The 26,500-nt window shown below is 44.1% G+C and overlaps 1 protein-coding gene across 1 annotated transcript in view; it reads right to left on the bottom strand.

Annotated features, from left to right (window-relative positions):
• Positions 1-26,500, bottom strand: part of LOC106606155 (CUB and sushi domain-containing protein 3) — a 492,730-nt gene that overhangs the window by 134,676 nt on the left and 331,554 nt on the right. Inside the window, 6 exon segments of the mRNA XM_045717778.1 lie at positions 561-707; positions 6,550-6,738; positions 11,294-11,338; positions 11,341-11,406; positions 14,750-14,830; positions 18,507-18,652. Of these exon segments, the coding sequence (XP_045573734.1) occupies positions 561-707; positions 6,550-6,738; positions 11,294-11,338; positions 11,341-11,406; positions 14,750-14,830; positions 18,507-18,652 (674 nt within the window).

Below are 26,500 nucleotides of genomic sequence, written 5' to 3' on the forward strand. Positions count from 1 at the left end.
TGGACTGGGATCAGGGATGGACTGGGATCAGGGATATACTGGGATCAGGGATGGACTGTGATCAGGGGTATACTGGGATCAGGGATATACTGGGATCAGGGACGGACTGGGATCAGGGACGGACTGGGATCAGGGATGGACTGGGATCAGGGATGGACTGGGATCAGGGATGGACTGGGATCAGGGATGGACTGGGATCAGGGATGGACTGGGATCAGGGATGGACTGGGATCAGGGATGGACTGGGATCAGGGATGGACTGGGATCAGGGATGGCCTGGGATCAGAAATCGGCCCATGCATTTCTAACACATCGGCCTATTTTGACCTCCCTGACCCCATTATTAGACCAAAACCCCCGATTTAGACCGGCCCACTGGGCTAAAGATGGACCAGCACATCTGGCATTTGCCAGAACTGCCCAATGGCCAGTCTATTTCTGGTGGGGCCCTGTAGCATGATGTTAATGACTCCTATTGGTTGTGTAGTAGAGAGGGGTGAATGAAGACATGCTGGTTGAAGGAAAGTCATTATTAACAGGATACATACTTTGATACTCACCCACATATCTGACGTGGAAGCCCTTCCTGTTGGTGCCGTGGTCAGACGACCAGCGCAGAAGCAACTGATGACCAGAGGTCGTGAGGTTAAAGGGCGTGGTGATGTCACCGCTGAGGGACGCCAGGCTCTGGCTGTAGATGTTAGGACCTGTTAGGACAGAGACACAGAGAGATGTTAGGACCTGTTAGGACAGAGAGATGTTAGGACCTGTTAGGACAGAGACACAGAGAGACGTTAGGACCTGTTAGGACAGAGACACAGAGAGATGTTAGGACCTGTTAGGACAGAGAGATGTTAGGACCTGTTAGGACAGAGACACAGAGAGACGTTAGGACCTGTTAGGACAGAGAGATGTTAGGACCTGTTAGGACAGAGACACAGAGAGACGTTAGGACCTGTTAAGACAGAGAGATGTTAGGACCTGTTAGGGCCTGTTAAGACAGAGAGACGTTAGGACCTGTTAGGACAGAGACACAGAGAGATGTTAGGACCTGTTAGGACAGAGACACAGAGAGATGTTAGGACCTGTTAGGACAGAGACACATAGAGATGTTAGGACCTGTTAGGACAGAGACACAGAGAGATGTTAGGACCTGTTAGGACAGAGAGATGTTAGGACCTGTTAGGACAGAGACACAGAGAGATGTTAGGACCTGTTAGGACAGAGAGATGTTAGGACCTGTTAGGACAGAGACACAGAGAGACGTTAGGACCTGTTAGGACGGAGAAACAGAGAGATGTTAGGACCTGTTAGGACAGAGAGATGTTAGGACCTGTTAGGACAGAGAGATGTTAGGACCTGTTAGGACAGAGACACAGAGAGACGTTAGGACCTGTTAGGACAGAGAGATGTTAGGACCTGTTAGGACAGAGACACAGAGAGACGTTAGGACCTGTTAAGACAGAGAGATGTTAGGACCTGTTAGGGCCTGTTAAGACAGAGAGACGTTAGGACCTGTTAGGACAGAGACACAGAGAGATGTTAGGACCTGTTAGGACAGAGACACAGAGAGATGTTAGGACCTGTTAGGACAGAGACACATAGAGATGTTAGGACCTGTTAGGACAGAGACACAGAGAGATGTTAGGACCTGTTAGGACAGAGAGATGTTAGGACCTGTTAGGACAGAGACACAGAGAGATGTTAGGACCTGTTAGGACAGAGAGATGTTAGGACCTGTTAGGACAGAGACACAGAGAGACGTTAGGACCTGTTAGGACAGAGACACAGAGAGATGTTAGGACCTGTTAGGACAGAGAGATGTTAGGACCTGTTAGGACAGAGACACAGAGAGACGTTAGGACCTGTTAGGACAGAGAGATGTTAGGACCTGTTAGGACAGAGACACAGAGAGACGTTAGGACCTGTTAAGACAGAGAGATGTTAGGACCTGTTAGGGCCTGTTAAGACAGAGAGACGTTAGGACCTGTTAGGACAGAGACACAGAGAGATGTTAGGACCTGTTAGGACAGAGACACAGAGAGATGTTAGGACCTGTTAGGACAGAGACACATAGAGATGTTAGGACCTGTTAGGACAGAGACACAGAGAGATGTTAGGACCTGTTAGGACAGAGAGATGTTAGGACCTGTTAGGACAGAGACACAGAGAGATGTTAGGACCTGTTAGGACAGAGAGATGTTAGGACCTGTTAGGACAGAGACACAGAGAGACGTTAGGACCTGTTAGGACGGAGAAACAGAGAGATGTTAGGACAGAGAGACAGAGAGATGTTAGGACCTGTTAGGACAGAGACACAGAGAGATGTTAGGACCTGTTAGGACAGAGACACAGAGAGATGTTAGGACCTGTTAGGACAGAGAGATGTTAGGACCTGTTAGGACAGAGACACAGAGAGATGTTAGGACCTGTTAGGACAGAGACACAGAGAGACGTTAGGACCTGTTAGGACAGAGACACAGAGAGACGTTAGGACCTGTTAGGACAGAGACACAGAGAGATGTTAGGACCTGTTAGGACAGAGACACAGAGAGATGTTAGGACCTGTTAGGACAGAGACACAGAGAGACGTTAGGACCTGTTAGGACAGAGACACAGAGAGATGTTAGGACCTGTTAGGACAGAGACACAGAGAGACGTTAGGACCTGTTAGGACAGAGACACAGAGAGACGTTAGGACCTGTTAGGACAGAGAGATGTTAGGACCTGTTAGGACAGAGACACAGAGAGATGTTAGGACCTGTTAGGACAGAGAGATGTTAGGACCTGTTAGGACAGAGACATGTTAGGACCAAGACACAGAGAGACAGAGACAAAGGCAGAGGGAAGAGAATTGAGTGTATAAAATAATGGTGTTTCAGGTGAATTTTCTGGCTCCACAAACACAGAAAACACACGGTGTGACATCATTAGAGGTTGGATAGTTAATAGGTGGAACATTCCCTCCAAGAGTGTTATATAACATATACTGCATAACATGTACTGTATAACATATACTGCATAACATGTACTGTATAACATATACTGTATAACATGCACTGTATAACATGTACTATATAACATATACTGTAAAAACATGTACTGTATAATATATACTGTAAAAACATGTACAATATAACATATACTATATAACATATACTGTAAAAACATGTACTGTATAACATGTACTGTAAAAACATGTACTGTATAACATGTAGTGTATAACATGTAGTGTATATCATGTAGTGTATATCATGTAGTGTATATCATGTAGTGTATATCATGTAGTGTATAACATGTTCTATATAACATATACTGTATAACATGTAGTGTATATCATGTAGTGTATAACATGTAGTGTATAACATGTAGTGTATAACATGTAGTGTATAACATGTACTCTATATCATGTAGTGTATAACATATACTGTATAACATGTAGTGTATATCATGTAGTGTATAACATGTAGTGTATATCATGTAGTGTATAACATGTAGTGTATATCATGTAGTGTATATCATGTACTATATAACATATACTGTATAACATGTAGTGTATATCATGTACTATATAACATATACTGTATAACATGTAGTGTATGTCATGTACTATATAACATATACTGTATAACATGTAGTGTATATCATGTACTATATAACATATACTGTATAACATGTAGTGTATATCATGTAGTGTATAACATGTAGTGTATATCATGTAGTGTATAACATGTAGTGTATATCATGTACTATATAACATATACTGTATAACATGTAGTGTATATCATGTAGTGTATATCATGTAGTATATAACATATACTGTATATCATGTAGTGTATAACATGTAGTGTATATCATGTAGTGTATAACATGTAGTGTATATCATGTACTATATAACATATACTGTATATCATGTAGTGTATATCATGTAGTGTATATCATGTAGTGTATAACATGTAGTGTATATCATGTAGTGTATAACATGTAGTGTATATCATGTAGTGTATAACATGTAGTGTATATCATGTACTATATAACATATACTGTATAACATGTAGTGTATATCATGTACTATATAACATATACTGTATAACATGTAGTGTATATCATGTAGTGTATAACATGTAGTGTATATCATGTAGTGTATAACATGTAGTGTATATCATGTACTATATAACATGTACTGTATAACATGTAGTGTATATCATGTACTATATAACATATACTGTATAACATGTAGTGTATATCATGTACTATATAACATATACTGTATAACATGTAGTGTATATCATGTACTATATAACATATACTGTATAACATGTAGTGTATATCATGTACTATATAACATATACTGTATAACATGTAGTGTATATCATGTACTATATAACATATACTGTATAACATGTAGTGTATAACATGTAGTGTATATCATGTACTATATAACATATCTGTATAACATGTAGTGTATATCATGTACTATATAACATATCTGTATAACATGTAGTGTATAACATGTAGTGTATATCATGTACTATATAACATATACTGTATAACATGTAGTGTATAACATGTAGTGTATATCATGTACTATATAACATGTACTGTATAACATGTAGTGTATATCATGTACTATATAACATATACTGTATAACATGTAGTGTATAACATGTAGTGTATATCATGTACTATATAACATATACTGTATATCATGTAGTGTATATCATGTACTATATAACATATACTGTATAACATGTAGTGTATATCATGTAGTGTATAACATGTAGTGTATATCATGTAGTGTATAACATGTAGTGTATAACATGTAGTGTATAACATATACTGTATAACATGTAGTGTATAACATGTAGTGTATAACATGTAGTGTATAACATACAGTATAACCACACTTGTTGGCTGGTGGGGCCTTGGCTAACTCCTCTTTTGGAATTCAAAGCATGATTCGTTGGATTCGTTCGACCTTGCAGTGGCTGGGTTTATTCATCTTTAAGTAATCAATTACACTAGCAAATAGCCAGATTGCTATGACTTAGACCTCAATAAAAGTAGGGTTGACTCAATTTTACAATCTTTGTAAGTAATGTTCCCTTTAAACTTCGCGCTTGCCCGGCGGTGCACCTCCTGCAGGACTGATGAGCAGAAGCAAAGGCAGGCTGCACAGAGATCCAACTTCACTGAGTTCGCCCAATTAGTTTCTACTATATACTGTAGATCAACGTTTTTTTCTTTGATTGAAACAGCATTATATCAGCCCATTTTCAATGCAACAAACCAAATCTAACTTTTGCAAGATTGAGTCTGTGATTTTGTTGTAGGCAGAGCCAGACAGCAACGGAGTAGAAGTATATTGATTGGCGAGAGGTCTTTCAATCACTCGCGAGTGTCTGCGCTTTTCAGATCAGAGCGCAGAGCCGCGTGTGGCCCGTATGTTGATATTCTTTGTTATTTAGCGAGATGTCAGCCCAGTTATAGAGAAGTATAGGTTAACAATGGGGAGTTACTGCTTCCTACAAGAGCGCAAAACGTCTAGGCTACATTACAAGCTGTCTTTGAAAAGCCAGTCAAGTAAAAATTAAAGGGACAGATTTGTATTTTGAGACAGGCTTGAATGTGCAAATAAACCAATAGTCAGAGGTGTAGCCTACATTGTCTAATTCCCTGTATGGTAATAATAATAACTTTTATTTTTTTAAAGTGGTTACTTGCATCATACAATACAATGCAATTTACATTCACCTATTTGGCCCATGGTCTTACAGACCATTACATAAAATCATTCATTAATGTCCTTCATAATGTAAAAACGTTTTAAAAGTCTCATGCAGTGTAGGCCTGCACTGAAAACCACATGTAGGCTACTGTAGGCTATATTATAGAAATCAAAAGCTATTTCCATGTGAAATTGTCCATGTGAAACATTCTCACAACTTTCAAGTTTCCACTCACAAGACCTAAAATTTGCTCAGTGCTCCAAACAATTAGAGGGAACATTTGTTGTAAGCAGAGGTGCAACTTTGGTTTTAGAAGTGGGGGGGACATAACTGTTTTATTATTATCATTATTTGTTATTACATTTTTTGTTGGATAAACACTCCAAACAACCTATCAGAAGCATCCGCATGGTCCTAAAGCAAACTGTTGCCTTGTTTTGTTTCAATGATAAAACTTGGAGGGACAAATATCTGAATGGGGGGGGGCATGCCCCCCCACCCCCCCCACCTCCATCCACAGTGAAAGTTCCGCCCCCTGGTTGAAAGTGATAGTTTACTTAGGTAAAGTAATCTGGCATTTAGGATTAGTACAAGGGTGCTCGGAAGGGTGTATGGAAGGGTGCTTGGAAGGGTGCTTGGAAGGGTGCTTGGAGTAAGGTCTGAGTTTAAAAACGTACAATTAATGGCTGAGGGATTCGTTATCCAAAGCTTTTTACATGACAGATAAAATCTATGGTCATTTTTACAAGTTATCCGGAGATGAGAGATGTGAAGAGAGAGGATTAACTGCGATACTAAGCAATGTTGATAAATGTCCCACCGTCAAATATCTCCAGGATGTCAAACTCCTTCTCTGTCTGGAAGAGCTGGAAGTGGAGGGTGATGTTGTAGCCCTTCTCTACGTTGATGAGCCAGGAACACGTCTGGAGGTTGTGGTAACTGTCTGGGTAGCCAGGACTCAGGATCACCCCCGTAGAGTCGAAGCGGACCTCGTTAGCAGGACATTGTACTGTGGGTGGAAAGAGATGGATAAAAGGAGAGGAAAGAAAGGAGAGAGAGAGAGAGAGAGAGAGAGAGAAGGAAGAGAGGAAAGATAGGGAGAGGGAAGAGAGGAGAGAGAGGGAGAGGGAAGAGAGGAGGATGAGGACATTTTGAGGAGAAAGGAGAGGACAGAGGTAAAAGAGGAAATGGAGAGAGAGAGGGAGAGGGAAGAGAGGAGGTAGGGAAGAGAGGAGGTAGGGAAGAGAGGAGAAGGAAGAGAGGAGAGAGAGGGGAGAGAGAGGGAGAGGGAGTGAAAGGACAAAGAGGACAGAGTGAAGTGAAATGACAGATTGAAGTGAGAGGACAGAGTGAAGTGAAAGGAAAGAAAGGACAGAGGTAAAAGAGAAAATGGAGGGAAGAAAGCAGAAAGAGAAAAATAAAGCAATCTGTCCACTGTGACTGTGACTGGGGCTGTGGATGGGGCTGTGGATGGGGCTGTGGATGGGGCTGGGACTGTGGATGGGGCTGGGGCTGTGGATGGGGCTGTGGATGGGGCTGTGGCTGTGGATGGGGCTGTGGATGGGGCTGTGGATGAGGCTGGGGCTGTGGATGGGGCTGGGGCTGTGGATGGGGCTGGGGCTGTGGATGGGGCTGTGGATGAGTGGGGCTGTGGATGGGGCTGTGGCTGGGGCTGTGGATGGGGCTGGGGCTGTGGATGGGGCTGTGGATGGGGCTGGGGCTGTGGATGGGGCTGTGGATGGGGCTGTGGCTGTGGATAGGGCTGTGGATGGGGCTGACGATGGGGCTGTGGATGGGGCTGTGGATGGGGCTGTGGATGGGCTGTGGATGGGGCTGTGGATGGGCTGTGGATGGGGCTGTGGATGGGGCTGTGGATGGGGCTGGGACTGTGGATGGGGCTGGGGCTGTGGATGGGGCTGTGGATGGGGCTGTGGCTGTGGATGGGGCTGTGGATGGGGCTGTGGATGGGGCTGTGGCTGTGGATGGGGCTGGGGCTGTGGATGAGGCTGGGGCTGTGGATGGGGCTGTGGATGGGGCTGGGGCTGTGGCTGGGGCTGTGGATGGGGCTGTGGATGAGGCTGGGGCTGTGGATGGGGCTGTGGCTGGGGCTGTGGATGGGGCTGGGGCTGTGGATGGGGCTGTGGATGGGGCTGGGGCTGTGGATGGGGCTGTGGATGGGGCTGTGGCTGTGGATAGGGCTGTGACTGTGGGGCTGTGGATGCGGCTGTGACTGTGGGGCTGTGACTTGGGGCTGTGACTGTGGGGCTGTGACTGGGACTGGGGCTGTGGAGGGGGCTGTGGATGGGGCTGTCGCTGTGGATGGGGCTGTGGATGGGGCTGGGGCTGTGGATGGGCTGTGGATGGGGCTGTGGATGGGGCTGGGGCTGTGACTGTGGGTGTGACTGTGGCTGTTGCTGTGACTGTGGCTGTGGCTGTGACTGTTGCTGTGACTGTGGCTGGGACTGTGGCTGGGACTGGGACTGTGGCTGGGACTGTGGCTGGGACTGTGGCTGGGACTGTGGCTGTGACTGTGGCTGTTGCTGTGACTGGGACTGTGACTGTGGCTGGGACTGTTGCTGTGACTGTTGCTGTGACTGTGGCTGTTGCTGTGACTGTGGCTGTTGCTGTGACTGTGACTGTGGTTGTGGCTGTTGCTGTGACTGTGGCTGTGACGGTGACGGTGACTGTGGCTGTGGCTGTGGCTGTGACTGTGGCTGTGACAGTGGGAGTTACAGTGGGTGTGACTGTGGGTGTGACTGTGGCTGTTGCTGTGACTGTGGTTGTGACTGTGGTTGTGACTGTGGCTGTTGCTGTTGCTGTGACTGTGGTTGTGACTGTGACTGTGGTTGTGACTGTGGTTGTGACTGTGGCTGTGACTGTGGCTGTTGCTGTGACTGTGGTTGTGACTGTGACTGTGGCTGTGACTGTGGCTGTGACTGTTGCTGTGACTGTGGGTGTGACTGTGGCTGTGACTGTGACTGTGGCTGTTGCTGTGACTGTGGTTGTTGCTGTTGCTGTGATTGTGGCTGTTGCTGTGACTGTGGTTGTGACTGTGACTGTGGGTGTGACTGTGGCTGTAACTGTTGCTGTGACTGTGACTGTGGGTGTGACTGTGGCTGTAACTGTTGCTGTGACTGTGACTGTGGGTGTGACTGTGGGTGTGACTGTGGCTGTGACTGTTGCTGTGACTGTGACTGTGGGTGTGAGGGTGTGGCTGTTGCTGTGACTGTGGTTGTGACTGTGACTGTGGGTGTGACTGTGGCTGTAACTGTTGCTGTGATGTGGGTGACTGGCTGTAACTGTTGCTGTGACTGTGACTGTGGGTGTGACTGTGGGTGTGACTGTGGCTGTGACTGTTGCTGTGACTGTGACTGTGGGTGTGACTGTGGGTGTGACTGACTGTGACTGGAAATTACAGTGTAATAATAATGTGCAATGAAAAACCCCATTTAGTGTGAGACGGGAACAGGGCCTCAGGGAACAGAGTACTGGGTCACTGTACTAGCTTTGTCCCTTGGTAGCACTATAAAATAATAATAATCCCCAATGGAAGACAGCTGTTTATATATCAGCACCTTCCTCAGGACTGGAGACAGATAACTTCTGATGGTAAATGATGGTTACTGTATATATCATCTCCTTTCTCAGGACTGGAGACAGATAACTTCTGATGGTAAATGATGGTTACTGTATATATCAGCTCCTTCCTCAGGACTGGAGACAGATAACTTCTGATGGTAAATGATGGTTACTGTATATATCATCTCCTTCCTCAGGACTGGAGACAGATAACTTCTGATGGTAAATGATGGTTACTGTATATATCATCTCCTTCCTCAGGACTGGAGACAGATAACTTCTGATGGTAAATGATGGTTACTGTATATATCAGCACCTTCCTCAGGACTGGAGACAGATAACTTCTGATGGTAAATGATGGTTACTGTATATATCAGGTCCTTCCTCAGGACTGGAGACAGATAACTTCTGATGGTAAATGATGGTTACTGTATATATCAGCACCTTCCTCAGGACTGGAGACAGATAACTTCTGATGGTAAATGATGGTTACTGTATATATCAGCACCTTCCTCAGGACTGGAGACAGATAACTTCTGATGGTAAATGATGGTTACTGTATATATCAGCACCTTCCTCAGGACTGGAGACAGATAACTTCTGATGGTAAATGATGGTTACTGTATATATCATCTCCTTCCTCAGGACTGGAGACAGATAACTTCTGATGGTAAATGATGGTTACTGTATATATCAGGTCCTTTCTCAGGACTGGAGACAGATAACTTCTGATGGTAAATGATGGTTACTGTATATATCATCTCCTTCCTCAGGACTGGAGACAGATAACTTCTGATGGTAAATGATGGTTACTGTATATATCATCTCCTTTCTCAGTGGAGACAGATAACTTCTGATGGTAAATGATGGTTACTGTATATATCATCTCCTTTCTCAGGACTGGAGACAGATAACTTCTGATGGTAAATGATGGTTACTGTATATATCATCTCCTTTCTCAGGTGGAGACAGATAACTTCTGATGGTAAATGATGGTTACTGTATATATCAGCACCTTTCTCAGGACTGGAGACAGATAACTTCTGATGGTAAATGATGGTTACTGTATATATCATCTCCTTCCTCAGGACTGGAGACAGATAACTTCTGATGGTAAATGATGGTTACTGTATATATCAGCACCTTCCTCAGGACTGGAGACAGATAACTTCTGATGGTAAATGATGGTTACTGTATATATCAGCACCTTCCTCAGGACTGGAGACAGATAACTTCTGATGGTAAATGATGGTTACTGTATATATCATCTCCTTTCTCAGGACTGGAGACAGATAACTTCTGATGGTAAATGATGGTTACTGTATATATCATCTCCTTCCTCAGGACTGGAGACAGATAACTTCTGATGGTAAATGATGGTTACTGTATATATCATCTCCTTCCTCAGGACTGGAGACAGATAACTTCTGATGGTAAATGATGGTTACTGTATATATCATCTCTTTCCTCAGGACTGGAGACAGATAACTTCTGATGGTAAATGATGGTTACTGTATATATCATCTCCTTCCTCAGGACTGGAGACAGATAACTTCTGATGGTAAATGATGGTTACTGTATATATCAGGTCCTTTCTCAGTACTGGAGACAGATAACTTCTGATGGTAAATGATGGTTACTGTATATATCATCTCCTTCCTCAGGACTGGAGACAGATAACTTCTGATGGTAAATGATGGTTACTGTATATATCATCTCCTTCCTCAGGACTGGAGACAGATAACTTCTGATGGTAAATGATGGTTACTGTATATATCAGGTCCTTTCTCAGGACTGGAGACAGATAACTTCTGATGGTAAATGATGTATGTAGCCCAGGACAATGTGTCTGTACTCACTATGGCATCATATTCCCTCTCTAGATCTGCCAACACTAAATGACCTGGTCTATCTATGACCCCTGGTCAAAAGGCAGTGTACTACATAGGGGATAGGATGCCGTTACAGATGCAGCCGATGCTAACCTTGACAAAGAGGTGGAGGGCCGTCCATCTGGAGCCTCTCCCCAGCCTGCACGTCAGGATCTCCGAGCCCAGCAGGGTGAACCCTGGCAGGCACTGGTACCGGATGATGTCCCCTGGAGGAACCAACACACACACACACACACACACACACACACACACACACACACACACACACACACACACACACACACACACACACACTTTCAGATAGGAGGCATGGACATCACTGAACACTACCAGACCTGTCTTGATATAACACTATCAGACCTGGCTTGATACAACACTATCAGACTGGCTTGATACAACACTATCAGACCTGGCTTGATACATCACTATCAGACCTGGCTTGATACAACACTATCAGACCTGGCTTGATACATCACTATCAGACCTGGCTTGATATAACACTATCAGACCTGGCTTGATACAACACTATCAGACCTGGCTTGATACATCACTACCAGACCTGGCTTGATACAACACTATCAGACCTGGCTTGATACAACACTATCAGACCTGGCTTGATACAACACTATCAGACCTGGCTTGATATAACACTATCAGACCTGGCTTGATACAACACTATCAGACCTGGCTTGATACAACACTATCAGACCTGGCTTGATACAACACTATCAGACCTGGCTTGATATAACACTATCAGACCTGGCTTGATACATCACTACCAGACCTGGCTTGATACATCACTATCAGACCTGGCTTGATACAACACTACCAGACCTGTCTTGATACATCACTATCAGACCTGGCTTGATACAACACTATCAGACCTGGCTTGATACATCACTATCAGACCTGGCTTGATACAACACTATCAGACCTGGCTTGATACAACACTACCAGACCTGTCTTGATACATCACTACCAGACCTGGCTTGATACAACACTATCAGACCTGGCTTGATACATCACTATCAGACTGGCTTGATACAACACTATCAGACCTGGCTTGATACATCGACTACCAGACCTGGCTTGATACAACACTATCAGACCTGGCTTGATACATCACTATCAGACCTGGCTTGATACAACACTATCAGACCTGGCTTGATATAACACTATCAGACCTGGCTTGATACATCACTATCAGACCTGGCTTGATACAACACTATCAGACCTGGCTTGATACATCACTATCAGACCTGGCTTGATACATCACTATCAGACCTGGCTTGATACAACACTACCAGACCTGTCTTGATATAACACTATCAGACCTGTCTTGATATAACACTATTAGACCTGGCTTGATACATCACTATCAGACCTGACTTGATATAATCAGATGCCAGGCCAGCTCAACCAAGCACAGCTAAAGTATTTGAAATAAATCAAATACTATTTGAACCCATGTCTAAAGACAATACTGTAGCCGTCAAGGTATTATCAACATGGACACTCTGATGAAGAGCTGGGGTTATCAACATGGACTCTGATGAAGAGCTGGGGTTATCAACATGGACTCTGATGAAGAGCTGGGGTTATCAACATGGACTCTGATGAAGAGCTGGGGTTATCAACATGGACTCTGATGAAGAGCTGGGGTTATCAACATGGACTCTGATGAAGAGCTGGGGTTATCAACATGGACTCTGATGAAGAGCTGGGGTTATCAACATGGACTCTGATGAAGAGCTGGGGTTATCAACATGGACTCTGATGAAGAGCTGGGGTACCTTTGAAACAACCATATCATTGTATCTTGATGTTAGTTCATCACTTGGAAGGTACAGGGCCTTGCAAAAGTATTCAGAGAGCTTGGATTTCTTCACATTTTATTTTGTTACAAAGTGGGATTAACATTGATTTAATTGTAATTTTTGGGGGTCAACAATCTACACAAAATAGTATGTCATTTAAAAATGGAAGATTTTTTGGTATTTAACAAAAAAAAGATTAATACAAATAAAATAACTAAAATATAGTTAGATGGATGGCCCGGAGTTTCCTCTAGGGGTTTGCCTGTGCTTAGCTCCATTTTCTCTCCTGAAAAACTCCCCAGTATTTGCCGATGTCAAGCATACCCATACTGTACCATGATGCAGCCACCACCATGCTTGAAAATAAGGAGGGAGTTACTCAGAGATGTGTTGTGTTAGATTTGCATTTAGACCCCAAAAATGTGTTCCTTTGATGTGTTTTTTGCTGTATTACTTTATTGCCTTGTTGCATACAAGATGGATGTTTTGGAACATACAGTGGTTCCTCCTTTAAAAGTTGTGTCATACTGCGGCACACCTTGCAGGCTGCTGCAGCATTCTGTGGCACGTTATTTAATTGTCAGCCATTTTTTTTTTACGTTAATGCAAGTTAGTGCTAGTTTGACCACCAGGGGGCAACTTTGAGAAGCATTTGATAGTCTGCCATACTGGCATTACTAGAGAATTGAAAACATTTTTTGTGATAACAGAGCACATGGGATTGATTTTAAGAAATTTGACTTAATTCATTTGATTAATATTATGGTGTTTCTATTCAGAGAAAAATGAAAAAAAAAACATCCGATAGGATGGAATGTAAAATATGGCGCTGTACAACATGACGGTCGGGAGTAGGCTACAGAATAAGAGGATTGGAGGATTGTAAATTAATATCTAAGGGGCATAACATTTCCACACTCTAATTCTAGTCTAACCAATACTCATTCCGCCTATGGTAGGCCTACATTATATCTACAAATATATTTTTCAATGACTTGACTCTCCGCCAATAATTACATTTAGAGGATTGGAGGATTCTATATTAATATATTTGTAAGAATACAGCCCTTCTAATAGCCATAATGATGCTGTACAACGTGACCATGTGTGTTTGAATGAGTATTTCCCAGTAAGCAACAATTTGTTTCCCTTCATTAGACAATTTTGTTCCAATATTTCTGTAATTCAGTGATATTTATTCCCATAGTAATTCGTTATGGATCCATAACTACATAAACATCGGCAATTTGAAAGAGTATTTTTAGCATTATTTTATTAGTGAAAGCATAAAGATGCCATTATTAGTTACATTGTTTTAGTTTGAACGTGCAGACTGGCACTAAGAACAGAACAGCGGGAACGTTTCCCTAGTCAGCGCCATTATTAGTGCAATGCCCCTTAAATATTTTGGAGAATATTTTGTTTTCAAATAACGTAAAATGAGCGAGAAAAAGGCCATTCTTGAACATGGGGGTGAGACATTGTTACTAATTTGTAAATAAAGCCAGTCTGTTATTTAGAATGATTTATTTCTGTTTTTAGAGGGAGAGAAAACAAAAACCATCTCATGGGTGTCCCAGTCAGGGGCCGGCACGGGTATTGAACCAGCTGCTGTAGCAACACAGCTTGCACTGCGCCACTTTGATATGAATCAATGAATGATTACAGAGAAATAACCAGCAACCCCCAGCAACCAAACAACCAAACAAATACATGTAATAATGGGACAGACCTATTTCAAACTCGTCATGTTCTGTGAGGATTTCTGCGTTGGCAACAGCTGGAGGAGACTGACACACTCTCAGTTGGTATGCTGTGAAGGGAGATAAACAACAACAATAGAAGGTAAACATTAACTTACATATCAACACAAGTGTTCGACTGTTTGCTGTAATCACACCTCCTTCATCCTGTCAGTTCATCGAACTGTAATCACACCTCCTTCATCCTGTCAGTTCATCAAACTGTAATCACTCCTCCTGCATTCTGTCAGTTCATCAAACTGTAATCACACCTCCTGCATCCTGTCAGCTCATCACCACCTTCATCCTGTCAGCTCATCAAACTGTAATCATACCTCCTGCATCCTGTCAGTTCATCAAACTGTAATCACACTTCCTGCATCCTGTCAGTTCATCAAACTGTAATCACACCTCCTGCATCCTGTCAGCTCATCAAACTGTAATCACACCTCCTCCTGCATTCTGTCAGTTCATCAAACTGTAATCACACCTCCTGCATCCTGTCAACTCATCAAACTGTAATCACACCTCCTGCATCCTGTCAGTTCATCAAACTGTAATCACACCTCCTTCATCCTGTCAGTTCATCAAACTGTAATCACACCTCCTTCATCCTGTCAACTCATCAAACTGTAATCACACCTCCTGCATCCTGTCAACTCATCAAACTGTAATCACACCTCCTGCATCCTGTCAGTTCATCAAACTGTAATCACACCTCCTTCATCCTGTCAGTTCATCAAACTGTAATCACACCTCCTTCATCCTGTCAGTTCATCAAACTGTAATCACACCTCCTGCATCCTGTCAGTTCATCGAACTGTAATCACACCTCCTGCATCCTGTCAGTTCATCAAACTGTAATCAGACCTCCTGCATCCTGTCAGTTCATCAAACTGTAATCAGACCTCCTGCATCCTGTCAGTTCATTTAACTGTAATCACACCTCCTTCATCCTGTCAGCTCATCAAACTGTAATCACACATCCTGCATCCTGTCAGTTCATCAAACTGTAATCACACCTCCTTCATCCTGTCAACTCATCAAACTGTAATCACACCTTCTGCATCCTGTCAACTCATCAAACTGTAATCACACCTCCTGCATCCTGTCAGTTCATCAAACTGTAATCACACCTCCTTCATCCTGTCAGTTCATCAAACTGTAATCACACCTCCTGCATCCTGTCAGTTCATCGAACTGTAATCACACCTCCTGCATCCTGTCAGTTCATCAAACTGTAATCACACCTTCTGCATCCTGTCAGCTCATCAAACTGTAATCATACCTCCTGCATCCTGTCAGCTCATCAAACTGTAATCACACCTCCTGCATCCTGTCAACTCATCAAACTGTAATCACACCTCCTGCATCCTGTCAGTTCATCAAACTGTAATCACACCTCCTGCATCCTGTCAGTTCATCAAACTGTAATCACACCTCCTGCATCCTATCAGCTCATCAAACTGTAATCACACATCCTGCATCCTGTCAGTTCATCAAACTGTAATCACACCTCCTTCATCCTGTCAACTCATCAAACTGTAATCACACCTTCTGCATCCTGTCAACTCATCAAACTGTAATCACACCTCCTGCATCCTGTCAGTTCATCAAACTGTAATCACACCTCCTTCATCCTGTCAGTTCATCAAACTGTAATCACACCTCCTGCATCCTGTCAGTTCATCGAACTGTAATCACACCTCCTGCATCCTGTCAGTTCATCAAACTGTAATCACACCTTCTGCATCCTGTCAGCTCATCAAACTGTAATCATACCTCCTGCATCCTGTCAGCTCATCAAACTGTAATCACACCTCCTGCATCCTGTCAACTCATCAAACTGTAATCAGACCTCCTGCATCCTGTCAGTTCATCAAACTGTAATCACACCTCCTGCATCCTGTCAGTTCATCAAACTGTAATCACACCTCCTGCATCCTGTCAACTCATCAAACTGTAATCACACCTCCTGCATCCTGTCAACTCATCAAACTGTAATCAGACCTCCTGCATCCTGTCAGCTGATCAAACCTCTAAGCCTGTAAATCTATAGAACGTCCAGCTATCATGCTTATGAACCTCCACCACGATCATTAAAAACGGCATGACAATTCAAACTGTGGTAAGACGAACAAATGAACATTTTGAATGAACATTTGAATAGATGACTGTTGATATCCTGGTTTTTATCAGTATAAATCCTGACAATAAGAACAACAAGGTGCTAGAAAGCAGAATGGACTGAAATACAACCAGATAAATAAAGGTGGTGACAACAGAAATCAATACATCAGCCTCATCTGGACTCGTGTGTTTCCTACAGTATTTAATGAACTAGGCAAGTCAGTTAAAAACAAAGTCTTATTTACAATGACGGCCAAACCCGGACGACACTAGGCCAATTGTGCACAGCCCTATGGGACTCCTAATCACGGCCAGATGTGATGCGGCCTGGATTCGAACCAGGGACTGCTGAGATGCAGCGCCTTAGACAGCTGCGTCACTCGGCAGCCCAAGATATTCTTTGGCTTAATTCAGCTTCCCTCTATTCCTTTCAACCACTCTCCTCCTTACCGCCTTCTCAAAACACAGAGAAGAAGATCTGAGAGGATGGACCTTCCATTATGGTTGAGAAGGAGGCGAGGAGAGGAATCAAGGAAAGACCAATTGAGATCCCTCTGGGTTGTTCATGAAGGCTGTAAGTTCATAAAGACTGTAATTTCATAAAGACTGCAAATTCATAAAGACTATGTTCATAAAGATTGTAAGTTCATAAAGACTGCAAATTCATAAAGACTGTAAGTTCATAAAGACTGGTAAGTTCATAAAGATTGTAAGTTCATAAAGACTGTAAATTCATAAAGACTGTAAGTTCATAAAGACTGTAAGTTCATAAAGACTGTAAATTCATAAAGACTGTAAGTTCATAAAGATTGTAAGTTCATAAAGACTGTAAGTTCATAAAGATTGTAAATTCATAAAGACTGTAAATTCATAAAGATTGTAAGTTCATAAAGACTGTAAATTCATAAAGACTGTAAATTCATAAAGACTGTAAGTTCATAAAGACTGTAAATTCATAAAGATTGTAAATTCATAAAGACTGTAAATTCATAAAGACTGTAAGTTCATAAAGATTGTAAATTCATAAAGATTGTAAATTCATAAAGATTGTAAGTTCATAAAGACTGTAAATTCATAAAGACTATGTTCATAAAGATTGTAAGTTCATAAAGACTGCAAATTCATAAAGACTGTAAGTTCATAAAGACTGTAAGTTCATAAAGATTGTAAGTTCATAAAGACTGCAAATTCATAAAGACTGTAAGTTCATAAAGACTGTAAGTTCATAAAGACTGTAAATTCATAAAGACTGTAAGTTCATAAAGATTGTAAGTTCATAAAGACTGTAAATTCATAAAGACTGTAAGTTCATAAAGATTGTAAGTTCATAAAGACTGTAAGTTCATAAAGATTGTAAATTCATAAAGACTGTACATTCATAAAGACTGTAAGTTCATTATTTTACCAACGTCCAGTCTAGGGTTCTATTTAATATACTGGTCCATTTGAATCATAGTCATTACAGCTGAAGCACTCTCTTTAACAGGGAACACTCACCATGGTAACTAAGTAGAAACTTTAAAAGGGCACTACTCACCATGGTAACTAAGTAGAAACTTTAAAAGGGCACTACTCACCATGGTAACTAAGTAGAAACTTTAAAAGGGCAATACTCACCATGGTAACTAAGTACAAAGAACCCGCTAGTGCTGAAATCACTGTGGAACTTGATGAGGACATGATTGGCTGTGGTATAGACCGCTTTCTGGGGCGTGTTCCCACTGAACTGACCAATCTGAGGAGAGCCTTGGTCAGGGCCGTCCCTGTAGGGAGAGACGATAACCAATCAGCGGTGAGTTAGTTTCCCCAAAGCTTTGTAGTTAATTAGTCTGGACAGCCTGGTCCCACAGCAGAGAGAGAGTCATTAGTCTAGACAGCCTGGTCCCACAGCAGAGAGAGAGTCATTAGTCTGGACAGCCTGGTCCCACAGCAGAGAGAGAGTCATTAGTCTGGACAGCCTGGTCCCACAGCAGAGAGAGAGAGAGAGTCATTAGTCTGGACAGCCTGGTCCCACAGCAGAGAGAGAGTCATTAGTCTGGACAGCCTGGTCCCACAGCAGAGAGAGAGTCATTAGTCTGGACAGCCTGGTCCCACAGCAGAGAGAGAGAGAGAGTCATTAGTCTGGACAGCCTGGTCCCACAGCAGAGAGAGAGTCATTAGTCTGGACAGCCTGGTCCCACAGCAGAGAGAGAGTCATTAGTCTGGACAGCCTGGTCCCACAGCAGAGAGAGAGTCATTAGTCTGGACAGCCTGGTCCCACAGCAGAGAGAGAGTCATTAGTCTGGACAGCCTGGTCCCACAGCAGAGAGAGAGTCATTAGTCTAGACAGCCTGGTCCCACAGCAGAGAGAGAGTCATTAGTCTGGACAGCCTGGTCCCACAGCAGAGAGAGAGTCATTAGTCTGGACAGCCTGGTCCCACAGCAGACAGAGAGTCATTAGTCTGGACAGCCTGGTCCCACAGCAGAGAGAGAGTCATTAGTCTGGACAGCCTGGTCCCACAGCAGAGAGAGAGTCATTAGTCTGGACAGCCTGGTCCCACAGCAGAGAGAGAGTCATTAGTCTGGACAGCCTGGTCCCACAGCAGAGAGAGAGTCATTAGTCTGGACAGCCTGGTCCCACAGCAGAGAGAGAGTCATTAGTCTGGACAGCCTGGTCCCACAGCAGAGAGAGAGTCATTAGTCTGGACAGCCTGGTCCCACAGCAGAGAGAGAGAGAGTCATTAGTCTGGACAGCCTGGTCCCACAGCAGAGAGAGAGAGTCATTAGTCTGGACAGCCTGGTCCCACAGCAGAGAGAGAGAGAGTCATTAGTCTGGGCAGCCTGGTCCCACAGCAGAGAGAGAGAGAGAGAGTCATTAGCCTAGACAGCCTGGTCCCACAGCAGAGAGAGAGTCATTAGTCTGGACAGCCTGGTCCCACAGCAGAGAGAGAGTCATTAGTCTGGACAGCCTGGTCCCACAGCAGAGAGAGAGTCATTAGTCTGGACAGCCTGGTCCCACAGCAGAGAGAGAGTCATTAGTCTGGACAGCCTGGTCCCACAGCAGAGAGAGAGTCATTAGTCTGGACAGCCTGGTCCCACAGCAGAGAGAGAGTCATTAGTCTGGACAGCCTGGTCCCACAGCAGAGAGAGAGAGTCATTAGTCTGGACAGCCTGGTCCCACAGCAGAGAGAGAGAGTCATTAGTCTGGACAGCCTGGTCCCACAGCAGAGAGAGAGTCATTAGTCTGGACAGCCTGGTCCCACAGCAGAGAGAGAGTCATTAGTCTGGACAGCCTGGTCCCACAGCAGAGAGAGAGTCATTAGTCTGGACAGCCTGGTCCCACAGCAGAGAGAGAGTCATTAGTCTGGACAGCCTGGTCCCACAGCAGAGAGAGAGTCATTAGTCTGGACAGCCTGGTCCCACAGCAGAGAGAGAGTCATTAGTCTAGACAGCCTGGTCCCACAGCAGAGAGAGAGTCATTAGTCTGGACAGCCTGGTCCCACAGCAGAGAGAGAGTCATTAGTCTGGACAGCCTGGTCCCACAGCAGAGAGAGAGAGAGTCATTAGTCTGGACAGCCTGGTCCCACAGCAGAGAGAGAGTCATTAGTCTGGACAGCCTGGTCCCACAGCAGAGAGAGAGTCATTAGTCTGGACAGCCTGGTCCCACAGCAGAGAGAGAGTCATTAGTCTGGACAGCCTGGTCCCACAGCAAGAGAGAGAGAGAGTCATTAGTCTGGACAGCCTGGTCCCACAGCAGAGAGAGAGAGAGTCATTAGTCTGGACAGCCTGGTCCCACAGCAGAGAGAGAGTCATTAGTCTGGACAGCCTGGTCCCACAGCAGAGAGAGAGTCATTAGTCTAGACAGCCTGGTCCCACAGCAGAGAGAGAGTCATTAGTCTGGACAGCCTGGTCCCACAGCGAGAGAGAGAGTCATTAGTCTGGACAGCCTGGTCCCACAGCAGAGAGAGAGAGAGTCATTAGTCTGGACAGCCTGGTCCCACAGCAGAGAGAGAGTCATTAGTCTGGACAGCCTGGTCCCACAGCAGAGAGAGAGTCATTAGTCTAGACAGCCTGGTCCCACAGCAGAGAGAGAGTCATTAGTCTGGACAGCCTGGTCCCACAGCAGAGAGAGAGTCATTAGTCTGGACAGCCTGGTCCCACAGCAGAGAGAGAGTCATTAGTCTGGACAGCCTGGTCCCACAGCAGAGAGAGAGTCATTAGTCTGGACAGCCTGGTCCCACAGCAGAGAGAGAGTCATTAGTCTGGACAGCCTGGTCCCACAGCAGAGAGAGAGTCATTAGTCTGGACAGCCTGGTCCCACAGCAGAGAGAGAGTCATTAGTCTGGACAGCCTGGTCCCACAGCAGAGAGAGAGAGAGTCATTAGTCTGGACAGCCTGGTCCCACAGCAGAGAGAGAGTCATTAGTCTGGACAGCCTGGTCCCACAGCAGAGAGAGAGTCATTAGTCTGGACAGCCTGGTCCCACAGCAGAGAGAGAGTCATTAGTCTGGACAGCCTGGTCCCACAGCAGAGAGAGAGTCATTAGTCTGGACAGCCTGGTCCCACAGCAGAGAGAGAGAGAGTCATTAGTCTGGACAGCCTGGTCCCACAGCAGAGAGAGAGTCATTAGTCTGGACAGCCTGGTCCCACAGCAGAGAGAGAGTCATTAGTCTGGACAGCCTGGTCCCACAGCAGAGAGAGAGAGAGTCATTAGTCTGGACAGCCTGGTCCCACAGCAGAGAGAGAGTCATTAGTCTGGACAGCCTGGTCCCACAGCAGAGAGAGAGTCATTAGTCTGGACAGCCTGGTCCCACAGCAGAGAGAGAGTCATTAGTCTGGACAGCCTGGTCCCACAGCAGAGAGAGAGTCATTAGTCTGGACAGCCTGGTCCCACAGCAGAGAGAGAGTCATTAGTCTGGACAGCCTGGTCCCACAGCAAGAGAGAGAGAGTCATTAGTCTGGACAGCCTGGTCCCACAGCAGAGAGAGAGTCATTAGTCTAGACAGCCTGGTCCCACAGCAGAGAGAGAGTCATTAGTCTGGACAGCCTGGTCCCACAGCAGAGAGAGAGTCATTAGTCTGGACAGCCTGGTCCCACAGCAGAGAGAGAGTCATTAGTCTGGACAGCCTGGTCCCACAGCAGAGAGAGAGTCATTAGTCTGGACAGCCTGGTCCCACAGCAGAGAGAGAGAGAGAGTCATTAGTCTGGACAGCCTGGTCCCACAGCAGAGAGAGAGAGAGAGTCATTAGTCTGGACAGCCTGGTCCCACAGCAGAGAGAGAGTCATTAGTCTGGACAGCCTGGTCCCACAGCAGAGAGAGAGAGAGTCATTAGTCTAGACAGCCTGGTCCCACAGCAGAGAGAGAGTCATTAGTCTGGACAGCCTGGTCCCACAGCAGAGAGAGAGTCATTAGTCTGGACAGCCTGGTCCCACAGCAGAGAGAGAGTCATTAGTCTGGACAGCCTGGTCCCACAGCAGAGAGAGAGTCATTAGTCTGGACAGCCTGGTCCCACAGCAGAGAGAGAGTCATTGTAAAAATTGTTTGACTGTAAATCTTCTAAGCGTGAAGTAGACAAAATTTGCCACATGAAGCCCTTTGATATTGTGAGAGTGGTCCATGTCTGTGGCCCTGTAGCGATGAGCAACAACCAGGGGTGAGTGGGAGTTATCCTGCATCCTAAACAACCAGGGGTGAGTGGGAGTTATCCTGCATCCCAAACAACCAGGGGTGAGTGGGAGTTATCCTGCATCCCAAACAACCAGGGGTGAGTTATCCTGCATCCTAAACAACCAGGGGTGAGTTATCCTGCATCCTAAACAACCAGGGGTGAGTTGTCCTGCATCCTAAACAACCAGGGTGAGTGGGAGTTATCCTGCATCCTAAACAACCAGGGGTGAGTGGGAGTTATCCTGCATCCTAAACAACCAGGGGTGAGTGGGAGTTATCCTGCATCCCAAACAACCAGGGGTGAGTGGGAGTTATCCTGCATCCTAAACAACCAGGGGTGAGTGGGAGTTATCCTGCATCCCAAACAACCAGGGGTGAGTGGGAGTTATCCTGCATCCTAAACAACCAGGGGTGAGTGGGAGTTATCCTGCATCCTAAACAACCAGGGGTGAGTTATCCTGCATCCTAAACAACCAGGGGTGAGTCATCCTGCATCCTAAACAACCAGGGGTGAGTTATCCTGCATCCTAAACAACCAGGGGTGAGTGGGAGTTATCCTGCATCCTAAACAACCAGGGGTGAGTGGGAGTTATCCTGCATCCTAAACAACCAGGGGTGAGTGGGAGTTATCCTGCATCCTAAACAACCAGGGGTGAGTGGGAGTTATCCTGCATCCTAAACAACCAGGGGTGAGTTATCCTGCATCCTAAACAACCAGGGGTGAGTCATCCTGCATCCTAAACAACCAGGGGTGAGTGGGAGTTATCCTGCATCCCAAACAACCAGGGGTGAGTGGGAGTTATCCTGCATCCTAAACAACCAGGGGTGAGTGGGAGTTATCCTGCATCCTAAACAACCAGGGGTGAGTTATCCTGCATCCTAAACAACCAGGGGTGAGTGGGAGTTATCCTGCATCCCAAACAACCAGGGGTGAGTTATCCTGCATCCTAAACAACCAGGGGTGAGTGGGAGTTATCCTGCATCCTAAACAACCAGGGGTGAGTGGGAGTTATCCTGCATCCTAAACAACCAGGGGTGAGTGGGAGTTATCCTGCATCCTAAATGCCACCCTATCCTCTACATAGTCCATTATGGGCCATGGTCAAACGTAGTACACTTTATAGGGAGCAGGGTACCATTCGGTACGTTTTCCTAAAACTTGGTAGCTAAACTTAGCACTCTATTTCTCTTGATAATGACCAGCCAATCAGCAAGGAGAGAATAACAACTGTTAAATCTTTGACCGTTTGACCATCAATCTTCTGTGCCTGAAGGGAACAACAAAAATAAAGCAGTTTACTGTTGTGAACCAGTGTAGTCTGGGGTTTTAGATCATCGAGGGTTCGTGGCTAGTTAAGTGCCACGAAAGCTTACAAAGCTTTCTGGGGAACAAATCACCCCAACACATACAGACATATAAAGAAAGAAAATACACAAAATACAGGAAGAAGAATGAAGAAGAAGCACGTTGCTGTTCTATGAGTGGCCTGGGTCTTCCAGGGTCCTAGCTAGCTAAGTGCTGTACTAGCTACAGAGATTTAGGTGGGGGGATTCAACCCAGCCAGAGTATCCAGAGAACCTGAGGAGAAGTTTATGATACGTAAAGCGCAGCTAAATAAGGTCAACAACAGTCACAGCCAGTACTAATGATTTTCAATGATAAGCAATTTCCCTCCGGACCTCTCCTTAATAGGGTTGTCATTATGGGTGAACCTTTTTGCGGAAGCCTTCAGCCGCTGTAGTCTGCTCTGCTATACAGAGAAAACACATTACCACTAATGCCAACATCATGAGTGCAGAAATACATCTGTTTTCCTGACTGATGGATCCAAAAGGGCAACCTACTCATGTCTATTGAGTCCAACAGAAGTGTTTTTGTCATGTCTATTGAGTGCAACAGAAGTGTTTTTGGCATGTCTATTGAGTCCAACAGAAGTGTTTTTGTCATGTCTATTGAGTCCAACAGAAGTGTTTTTGGCATGTCTCCTGAGTCCAACAGAAATGTTTTTGTCATGTCTCCTGAGTCCAACAGAAATGTTTTTGGCATGTCTCCTGAGTCCAACAGAAATGTTTTTGGCATGTCTCCTGAGTCCAACAGAAATGTTTTTGGCATGTCTCCTGAGTCCAACAGAAGTGTTTTTCTAAAGTGGATGCCTCTTGCAGATGCCTTGTTCTGACTGTAAGCCCGAGGCAGAGCTCAAAGTGTCCCCATGGGAGCGGAGAGAGAGAGAGAGAGAGACAGAGACAGAGACAGAGAGAGAGAGACAGAGAGAGAGAGAGAGAGGCCTGGGGTTGGATTCCCCCTGCGGGGCTGTGTGATGGGGGGTGTGACTGCGTACGGTGGAGCTGAGCTGTACTACGACTCTACTGTTGTGGAATCAAACGGAGGAGAAACAACACATCCCTTGATACATTCCACATTCCATTTGGCCTCCAATTTGTTGATGATTCTAAAATTATATTGTAATGTTTTGCTTTTTAAAAACACCTACAAATGCAAGTTAGTGCTAGCAAATGTAGCCCAACAATACCTCAGCAAAACTGATGGAATTGACGGTTAACTGCTTTGTTAAATGTTGTTCAAGTAGCTATATCTGTATTTTTTTCCAGCTGGAAATACTTCCTTTACTGTCATAGAGTACGTGTTACTTGGCCCTAGTGCCCTTTACTCAGAAAATACATTGTGTGTTCAGTGTGTGGGAGTAGGGAGAGGATAGCAAAGATACATTAATGTCTGTTTCCTTCTGTCTCTGTATCAAATGTTTAAATCTCTGTTTCCTTCTGTCTCTGTATTAAATGTTTTAAATCTCTGTTTCCTTCTGTATTAAATGTTTAAAGGTCTGTTTCCTTCTGTATTAAATGTTTAAAGGTCTGTTTCCTTCTGTCTCTGTATTAAATGTTTAAAGGTCTGTTTCCTTCTGTCTCTGTATTAAATGTTTAAAGGTCTGTTTCCTTCTGTCTCTGTATTAAATGTTTAAAGGTCTGTTTCCTTCTGTCTCTGTATTAAATGTTTAAAGGTCTGTTTCCTTCTGTATTAAATGTTTTAAGGTCTGTTTCCTTCTGTATTAAATGTTTTAAGGTCTGTTTCCTTCTGTATTAAATGTTTAAATCTCTGTTTCCTTCTCTATTAAATGTTTTAATCTCTGTTTCCTTCTGTCTCTGTATTAAATGTTTTAAGGTCTGTTTCCTTCTGTATTAAATGTTTTAAGGTCTGTTTCCTTCTGTATTAAATGTTTTAAGGTCTGTTTCCTTCTGTATTAAATGTTTTAATGTCTGTTTCCTTCTGTATTAAATGTTTTAAGGTCTGTTTCCTTCTGTATTAAATGTTTTAATGTCTGTTTCCTTCTGTATTAAATGTTTTAAGGTCTGTTTCCTTCTGTATTAAATGTTTTAATGTCTGTTTCCTTCTGTATTAAATGTTTTAAGGTCTGTTTCCTTCTGTATTAAATGTTTTAAGGTCTGTTTCCTTCTGTCTCTGTATTAAATGTTTAAAGGTCTGTTTCCTTCTGTATTAAATGTTTTAAGGTCTGTTTCCTTCTGTATTAAATGTTTTAAGGTCTGTTTCCTTCTGTCTCTGTATTAAATGTTTAAAGGTCTGTTTCCTTCTGTATTAAATGTTTAAATCTCTGTTTCCTTCTGTATTAAATGTTTTAATCTCTGTTTCCTTCTGTCTCTGTATTAAATGTTTTAAGGTCTGTTTCCTTCTGTATTAAATGTTTTAAGGTCTGTTTCCTTCTGTATTAAATGTTTTAAGGTCTGTTTCCTTCTGTATTAAATGTTTTAAGGTCTGTTTCCTTCTGTATTAAATGTTTAAATCTCTGTTTCCTTCTGTCCCTGTATCAAATGTTTAAAGGTCTATTTCTTTACCGTTGTTGACATCATTTTTTATCAGTATACCCTAAGGATTACTGTTTGCTCACCCGCCCGCAATTACTAATAACGCGTCCTCAATCGCCCGACTACGT

Source organism: Salmo salar, chromosome ssa05, assembly GCF_905237065.1.
Source record: "Salmo salar chromosome ssa05, Ssal_v3.1, whole genome shotgun sequence".
NCBI classification, from domain to species: Eukaryota; Metazoa; Chordata; class Actinopteri; order Salmoniformes; family Salmonidae; genus Salmo; species Salmo salar.